Here is a 9115-nt window from a genome sequence, read left to right as displayed (position 1 = left end):
AAGCCCTGGCGAGGTTCTGGCCCCTTCGTGCCCTGCTCATTCTCTGCTCCTGCCCCGGCCCCACCCCAGAGATGTGTGTCACTCAGACCAGCGGATCCCAGGCTTTGAAGATTTTAAAAGCTGCCCAGGAGGTACACCCCCTCTCCTCTAACCCAGAAGTCCCCAGCCCAGAATAGACCCAAGGATAACAGACCATCAGAAACTGGGACTGGGCAGCGTCCGCTGCTCTGGGGCCGAGGGGCCGCTGCTGGGGTGGAGAGAAGCGATGTGGCAGAAGTCAGCACCCAGCGCAGCACAGACATGCAGCCGGCAGCCGAGCCTGCTGTGTCTTCAGTCCCGAGCTGAAATTCGTGCAAAAAGACTCTTCTTTCCTATTAGGGGAACAGCTTACAGGGGACAGAGCTGCTGAAGGAACTGGAACCAGACCTCGGGCTAACGTCCTCAGAAGGTGGCAGTGAGGGACGGTCACCTGAGGTGGCCCAGTCTGCATTCCTCTTAAATATCATGACTTTATGGATGGAAATGTAAACCATCGGTTGTGGAAAATCCAGAAGAGCTCAAAAGTAAAAAAAGAAGCCTAGAAGCCCACTGCTGTCCAGGATCCCACTTTGTCACCTAATAGTTTCCCCTAAATTTTAACAGCTGCTCCATGTGATGGGTCTAGTTTAACCAATCCCCCTAGTTTTTCAATATTATGACAACACCAGGTGAACAGCCCGAGTCGGGTTTTAGCAGAGTCACACGTGGCGTGACCCCTCCGAGGCGTGTGGAGGGTGTCAGAGTCGAGAGCAGAAGCATCCTCGGGAGCCCTCTCGCTCAGAAGCACCTTTTCCTTGTGTTCTCCCAGCTCTGAGATGCAGCTCTGAGAGCAGGTTTCTAGAACATTGACAGACGTCGGAGCAGGACACTCACCTCCTAGGGTGCTTTCTTCCTGCCAGGGGACCAGCCTGCTAGCCAACGGGCAGAGAACAAAGGGCTCCTGATTGAAGACAGGCCAGAGGACAGTGGGAAAGCTGGAGATATTCACAGATGGGAGCTTGGAAAGTAGGAAAGGTGCTGAAAGAACAGAAATATCCAGGCCTTCCCAAGAAGAAGGAGAACCCCAAGAACTACGGAGAGTGCAGTGGCCCCCAGCCCTGCAAGCTTCTCAGCAGCCTGGCAAGCACAGGGTGTTTGAGCCTTCAGGAGAGTGACCCGGCCTTGGAGAGTTATCAGCACCGGGATTACTCTCCGCAGGCCTGGTGTTGGCATGACTTCTTCCTGGTTAGTAGGCAACCTCCAGAGTCTCCGCCCCGCGTGGACTCTGCCCGCCCCGTGTAGACTCGGTCCGCGTGTGCTCAGTGTCCTCTTAGTCGTGGCCTGAAGCCAAGTATGGCAGCTGGACCGCAGCTCCTCCTCTCTTCCTGCTTGCTTCCTGCTCCTCCCCCTGCGGGGGGAGCACAAAAAGCTGGTTGCAAGCAAATTCCTGGCCTAGCACTGGGCAGAGATGGCTGCCAGCGGCCGAGGGCTCTGCAGGGCCGTGGGCGCCTCTCCCCGCCCTGCTTGGAGACGAGCTCATTGGGAAGCCAGGGGACACCTGAAGCCTGAGTACGACGCGGTGGTGATAGGAGCAGGTAAAGCAGGCTGCGCCAGAGCTGAAGGAGGGGCAGCCCTGCTCAGGGGCCTGGAGGGCCCTTCCCAGCCTGTCCCCTCTCTCTGCTCTGGGCACCGCTGGCCAGGAGTTGGGGCAAGAGCAGAGGCCGTGGTGGAGAGCCCACCTATCTGCAAGCAGGCAGTGGGCTCCTGGGGCTGGCTATGCCATCTGTGTGGTCTGGAGCAGAGTCTTGTCCTCTCTGGGCTTAGGTCTCATCTAGCATGACCAGGGAGGACTGGGTGAGCTTAGGGGTTTCCAGGTATCTCCTGCGAAATTAGCTAGTTGCCACCATATCCTTAGGAAGCATATGGTACATAAGGGTCAGAAAGAAAGGCCTGGGCCAGCAGACCAGTGAGATCCAGACACCTCAAGTGCCCTGAGTTCTTGTCCCCACACCCTTATCACTAAGGTCACCCATCTCCAAAGGAAACAGGAATCGCAAATTGTAAGGGGCAGTAGGGGAAAAATAGAAATGAGTCACAGAGATCCTGCTGTGGGTTTGCCGAGGGTGACAGTGTCCCACCGCCTTGCACATCGGGTGCCTGTGGGGGATCCGCCACAGTGGTCCTCGACACTCCTCTGATCCCCGGGCTGCAGAGTCCTGATCTGCCGGGTGACTGTGTGACGCTGTGGGCCAGGACCAGATTGGCTTCCATTCACGCTCCCAGAGGGCCGGAATTTCAACTTCTGACCTTATTTCCAAATGGGTTCATACAGAGAGACAATGACAGGACTGGAAGATGCTCATCCTCCAGCTCTGATGCTGCATCTGTGTTCTGGCATTTCTTCATTTCTGTGTGAACCAAGAACAGTCACGTGCCGGGAAATGTTTAACAGTCCCCTTTCCAGGGAAAAATGCGTGCGTATGTACACACAGAAGTTTATTATAAATAAAATATAAAATAAATATAATTTTATATAATTATATATATTTTATATAATAAATATAAATATAAAATAAATATAAAAAGTTTATTATAAATAAAAGACTTGTACCACACAATTTTACAAATAAAAAACAATACTCTTAAATTCCAGGTAGCCAATTGATCCTCACCGAATTTCTGTGATTTTTGCCAAACTCAGTAGCCAACCTATAGTTGCAGTTGACAGATGAGGATAGTTGCAAAAGGAATGTTGATATTTTCATTTACTTGAAAGAGCAGAACAGAAGTGAAACAATGAAGATTTATGTCCACACTTCACTCCTCTGTCAATGATGGGAATGACTGCTCAATCAGATAATATTTTTCCAATACGGGGAAGAATATTTCCTCAACTTTTTGTGCTATCCACAGTGTAACAGCGACAGACACAACATGCTGTTAAATTTAATCTGCCTCATTCACATCTTCTCCATCAACTTTCTTAAGTTGAACAGTCAACAAAATTAATCAAGCCCCAACGTGTACTGTTTGCTGAGTTCCATGGTGTAAATACTCCCACGGTGGCCTTTTTCAAGTTGCCACCGTGATGTCGCTGAATGTGAATTTGGGAGAGAGACGCAGCAGAGCATCCTTATGTAGTGGGGCCGCTGTACGGATCCTTGGAGGCCAATAACCACAAGAGCATAGGTAACAGTAAGACAGAGTAAAATAGTTAGGAAGTGAACGTTTTGAGTATTTATTACCTTTGGTTTTATTATTTGTAGAACTGTAAGTTTATATAATTTGATGTTTAAGAATGGCTGTGTTTGACAACTGCCTTATAAACCTCCCTGGCTGGGGGAAGCCAGCTCCAGCCCCCTATGACTGGACTCAGGAAATGGAAGTGCTCCAGGACTTTGAGCCTCAGAGAAGCCCCTCGCCTTTTTCTGCCCTTGGTGACAGCCCACCCCTGCTGTCTTCCAGCAAGGAGGATGGACCCTTGGTCTTATGTCTGCATCCCTGTAGTCATGCCGGTACCTGGGAGCCACCTTGAAGATGACCCTGATTTAGTCATTTGACTCAGTGTGCCTAAGAGTGACCCAGGAGCTTGTTAAAAGGCAGTCCCTGGGCCCCGTGTCTGGTCATCAGGATTCCGAGGGTTGAAAATGATTCGAGGAAGTCAGCACATCTCACCAACACTGAGTGGCCCTGATGTGGGCAGCTCAGCCCACACGTTCTAGAGCCCGAGTTCAGAGCCCCTTCTCTCCAGAGCCCTGGGTGCCTGCTGCCTGGCGATCCCTATAGTCAGGCCGGGTCTCAGCAGAGCCTGCAGCTCATGACCCCTCCAAGGGGACAGGGTGGTCACCAGAAGCCGCAGGAGGGCTCAGCAAGGGCTGGGGGTGGGGATGGTGGAGGGAGGAGGGTCCTGCGCTGTTGGACCCTCAGCCTTCATCATTTGAGGTCTCTGTGCATTTGTGGGCTTACGTGTGATGACTGAACTGGACCCAGTTGCCTGGAAGACTTTATTGGTTTTCCATGATTTATCATCAGCGCTAATTACAAGACAAATAGCTACCATTTACTGTGGGTCTGCTAAGGGTCAGGTGCTTTACATATAGGATGGGTCATTCTCCCTGCAACACTGCAAGGTCCAGCACCCTCTCTGGTCTACGTATAAAGAAGCTTGAGGCTCAGGGTGGCTGAAATGACTCTCCAAGGGCCACACCCTGGTAAACAGCAGAAGCCAAGGTGAGCCCAGGGTGGCCAGGCTTTAGTTTGTTGTGTGGATATGAGAACAGGGTTTTTCAAACTGCAGGCTGCAATCTATTCGTGAGTCCCATCCAGCTTTTTTTTTTTTTTGGCGAGGAAAGGTTGTCCCTGGGCTAACATCTGTGCCAATCTTCCTCTATTTTCTATGGGGGACGCCGCCTCAGTGTGGCTTGGTGAGCGGTGTGTAGGTCCGCACCAGGGATCTGAACCTGTCAATTCTGGGCCACTGAAGCGGAGTGCAGAGACTTAACCACAATGCCACCAGCCCGACTCCCTGTATCCAGCATATTTTTTAAGCTTTCTTATGAAAAATTTCAAAAATATGTAAAAGTAGAATGTCAAGCAGCATTTTAAAAAATGAAACATAAGTCACATGCTTATCACGTGAGTTAATATTAGTTTATGAAACTTTTGTTTCTGTGAAACACATTTGTATATGGGGTGTGTGCCAGGTCATTTCTTCCTGTGGATCATGGTCAGAGAGGTTTGAAAAACTCCATCTTAGGATTCCTTGAATGGAAGAGAACTTGGCTCAATGGCCTCTCAAACGCTGGGGGTCTCTGTGTGGAGAATGGGAAAAAAATCAGCTCGGCCGTGAAGAAAGCCATCACATGGCTCATTGCTGCCTCCTATTTATGGATGTTTGTCAAATTAATGGTTGAGCATTTTATTTGAGTCAACAGTGGGTCCAGGTTGGTGCCCAGAGAACGTGGTCATCTACTGATGTCTTTGAAGACTCAGAATGACCTTCTATCACCAAGGACACGCATGAGCCTCCCCTCCTGTCTGAAGACGACCGGGGCCTGTGCTCTGCCGAACAAAAGATCCTCCATCAGCAGCTGCAGCTTCTCCTGAGGGTAAAGGAACAGGAGGCCGGCTCCACCCAAGCGCCCGTGTGCTTGGCTGAGACTGGCCACCTGCCTCAGGGTGACCAGGGGGCTTGTGAGAAACCCGTCCCAGTCCCCGCCCCCAGCCTGCTGAGTAGACTGTAGGGGGTGGTCTGAGACTGACCTGATTCTCAGGTGATCCTGAAGCTTCTCAAAGCAGGAAGGAGACTCGCTCCCAGTGGGACATGGGATCCTAAGCCAAGTTCAGGGCTCTTCCCCAGGGCAGCCATCCCAAGACTTTTGGAACGGAACTTTGTACATAAGATAGACAAATTTACCCCCTCGGCTGGCATTCCTGAAGTACACCTCGTTACTCTAGCACACGTGGAAGCCATATGTGTTTACTTCATTGTGGACTGTTCCTATTTTATTTTGGGAGCCCTGGGGATTGACAAAGACAAACCTGTGTGAGTAAAGCCTTCTGGGACACCATTGTGCCCATTGTGAACCACACTTGGGCAAAAGAGGCCACGCTTGACAGCAACCGTCTACGTGACCAGCACTCACCTGGACGGCCAGTGAGTCCATGCTGGACGAGGACATGCAGCATCAGTGCACCAGCCACACTTGCCTTCTCTTCTCTGCCAAGTAAACTGTGAGGCACCCTCCGACAGTCACTCACTCATCCCCAGTGATGGAAGCTAGGCAATGGAAGGCTCTGTGGGATGGTTTTCGTCCCATGACCATGGATTGCCCTGCCCCTCACTCCAACATGGAGCCACTGGCCAAGCCAGGGTGACAGGACTGTTTGCAAGCCAGGGCAAGAACCATGGTTTTCTGATTCCCCATAGACCAGGTGCCTTATGGCATCAAACTAGATGCTGTTCCAACAGCCAGGTACAGGTGGGGGGGGGTCCCCCAAGTTCCTGCTACTGTCCAAGACCTTCATGGGCATGAGGACAGGGATGGGTGACCACACTCCTCAGGAAATGTGTCTGTCTGCCCACTGACCAGTGTTTCTTTCCTCCCCTCTCCCCGTCTCATTGCAGGACACAACGGGCTGGTGGCTGTGAGTACCTCCCCCTCTGCCCCACCTCAATGGCCCTGGGCACATGGCTCTCAGCAGGGGTGTGAGGAAGTGGGAAGGGTGAGGGCCACAGGCGAGAAGGAAGGCAGGCTAGTCCCCCCTCCCTGGTGCCAGCCGTGGCTGGGTGGGTGGACATCTGCAGTACTTAAGGAGGATCTCAGGGGCTCCCTTTCCTCGTCTCCCTTAACACATGGATTTCCCCCATGACCCTGGGAGAGTCTAGGAGTTTTAAGAAGCCAGATGATGGAAAGGTGGGAAAGTGTGTATCTGGCAGACATGTTGGAGGCTGGGGATCAGGTAACTGGAGTTGGGGGGCCCTGACTCCAGATTATGGGCAGTCCTTGTGAGTAGAGCCCTGTGCTCCCCAGCTGGGTCTAGGCCATGTACCAACCTGGAGTACCCAGCAGGTGCACGGTCGAAGTGTACCCTGGAGACAGCGAGGAAGCCGGTCTAGCCAGGAGGCAGCGCCCTCCCGAACATGGCTGGCGTCTACGTCCCAAGCTGAGCCAGGCCAGGGTTACCCTGAGGCTGTGCCTCTCGAACCGGAGTCCGTGTAGCCCTAGGAGGCGCTAGCGGGTGCTAGAGGGTATTCAGGTCACAAGACAAACACGGAACACCTTCCGGAAACAGTGGCAGCTCTAGAACATCAATATAGGGGGCTTAGCAACGTGGGGGAGCCGCGAGACTTGGGTTAAATCTTCATGCTTTCCCCGACACGTCAGCTTTACTTGAACATTTTACAGGGGGTGTTATGTAACTCAACTGACCAGTAGTTTAAAATGTCGATTTTATGTTAATATAAACGTGGGTTCTTCTCCCAGCTCTGCCAGTTTCCATCTGTGAAGGTTAAGGCGAGTCACTCAGGCTCCCTGAGCCGCAGTAAATGAGAATAAAGACACCCACCCTCACGGAGTCGGTGAGAAGGGAGCAGATAATGCACTTCGAGGGCACAGAAAGCCTTACACAAATGGTGGCTCTTATTGCTGGAGGTTTCCAGCCGAAGGGAGGCCCGTGTCAATGCCCTTCAGAGACATGGGCCCACCTGGAGTTAGTGAGGCTGGGTGGTGACTTGCCGCAGTGGGGAGGGCGCACAGCGTGGGGGACGGCGGGCGTCGTGAGAGGCTGTTGGGAGGAAGCCATTCTAGGATTCGGGCTTTGGTTGGCTGATTTGGGGGAGTGTCTAAGGAAGTAGGGGTTTGCTGTAGATTGGATGCTGTAGGAAAGCGGGACAACCCTGCGACTGGGCATCTCGATAAATCTTATCTGTAGGGAGAGGCGACTGTTGTGAGGAGAGAGGTGATTGGTAAGGAAGCAGCAGTCACTCACCTTGGCCGAGAAAGAGCACGTTTGGTATTTTGTGGGTGGGCGGAGACCTTGTTTTCACTCGAGCTTAGACAAAACTGTGAAGTGGGCTCGCCCTGTCCCGTTTTATCACGTCTCAGACTACCCTTGTTTGAGGTTGTCATTCTAATAGGAGGACAACATGGCTTACCCCTGCGGGCCAGGCCAGCTTCCACACGTCGAGAGCTGCTCTTTCTCCTTTCTCGTTAGGATGTGTCTAGAGTGTAGATCCTGGGTTCAGACCATCTGGGTTCAATTCCCAACACCTCTGCTCACCAGCCACATGAGCCTGAGGGGAGCTATTCACCTCATGGAGCCTCAGTTTCCTCATCTGTGAAATGGGACGAATGATAGTGCCTCCCTCCAGGGTGGTGGGTGGATTGAATGAGATGGTCCACTCCAGTGTCTGGCACGTAGTAGTTGCCAAGTGAACTTTCAAAAAAGTCTGACTTCTGAACTACACCGTCCCTGTTGTCATCCGGCTTGCGGTGGTGGGAGGAACACCATAGACTCAGGACTGGGCTAGTTCCCTTCAACAAATATTTATTGATTTCCCACTAAGAGCTAGAGAAAACTTAATAAATCTCCTGCGTCATCGGTTCCCCCAAATCAGACTGTGCTGTAATCACAGCCTCATTCACTGAGCACGTCCTATGTGCCAGGGACGGTGTAAGTCTCTTTCAGGGCCCAGCTCAGTGAACCCTCGCAGCAGTAATATGAAGCAGGCAAAGTCGGTATTATCATCATCAACCCCATTTTTCACATGAGGAAACTGAGGCCGCACAGATCAGGCACTGAGGCTGCCCCAGCAGAGGAGAAAGAGGACTGGAACCTGGGCATGTGGCTCAGCACTCACGGGCAGTCTCCCCGTGCTCCCCTTGGCCTTGTGAGGGGGGATGAGCTGGCCGCCCCCGGGAGGGGATGGGCGTCCCAGGCAGGGCTGGGCAGGCACAGTATGAGTTCCCGGAGGCCCCTGGCCTTGCAGGAGGGAAGTGCACCTTCAGCCGGGAAGTGGAGGGGCAGGAGCAGTCATGTCGGTTCTTAGGGAAAGTGGGAATTTACAGGGAAGCAAGAGAATGGCCTTTCCAGAGGCAGGAACAGCATGAGCCAGGAGGCCGCCCCTGGCCCTGTAGTGAGGAGCTGAGCCTGCGGGTCGGCCCCCAGGAATAAGGCAAGGGCCCTGTGTGCCCCATCAGGCGGCGTACCTGCAGAGACTGGGGGTGAACACAGCGGTCTTCGAGAGACGCCACGTGATTGGGGGCGCAGCTGTCACTGAGGAGATCATCCCAGGTGAGCCTGGAGAGGTGGTGTGTGGGCAGCAGGGGGCAACCGCTGGTGACCGCTGGTGACGTCGTCATTTGATTCGTTTCAGGGTTTAAGTTCTCCCGAGCATCCTACCTCCTCAGCCTGCTGAGGCCGCAGATCTACACCGACCTGGAGCTGAAGGTAGAGCCCCTGTGGCCCCAAGGGGAGGGCACTTCCCATCTCCCCGACCTGGGGGGAAGGCCCCACCCTGTGCCCGCGGTGACTCCCTGCACCCGAGCTCTCTCCCACCCCAGGGTTTGTCCACGGTCTCCTGGAGCATTCCCAC

The 9115-nt window shown here is 53.1% G+C and overlaps 1 protein-coding gene across 1 annotated transcript in view; it reads left to right on the top strand.

Annotated features, from left to right (window-relative positions):
- The first annotated feature begins 84 nt into the window (after window positions 1-84).
- Window positions 85-9115, top strand: part of PYROXD2 (pyridine nucleotide-disulphide oxidoreductase domain 2) — a 29400-nt gene continuing 20369 nt past the window's right edge. The window contains exons 1-4 of the mRNA XM_046652465.1: window positions 85-1613; window positions 6146-6165; window positions 8721-8814; window positions 8897-8970. Coding sequence (XP_046508421.1) covers window positions 1487-1613; window positions 6146-6165; window positions 8721-8814; window positions 8897-8970 — 315 coding nt within the window. The 5' untranslated portion in view covers window positions 85-1486. The remainder of the gene's footprint in view (window positions 1614-6145; window positions 6166-8720; window positions 8815-8896; window positions 8971-9115) is intronic.

This window comes from Equus quagga, chromosome 2, assembly GCF_021613505.1.
Source record: "Equus quagga isolate Etosha38 chromosome 2, UCLA_HA_Equagga_1.0, whole genome shotgun sequence".
Classification (NCBI taxonomy): Eukaryota; Metazoa; Chordata; class Mammalia; order Perissodactyla; family Equidae; genus Equus; species Equus quagga.
The sequence above is the reverse complement of the archived record's forward strand: the minus strand, read 5'-3'. Positions and strand labels throughout refer to the sequence as shown.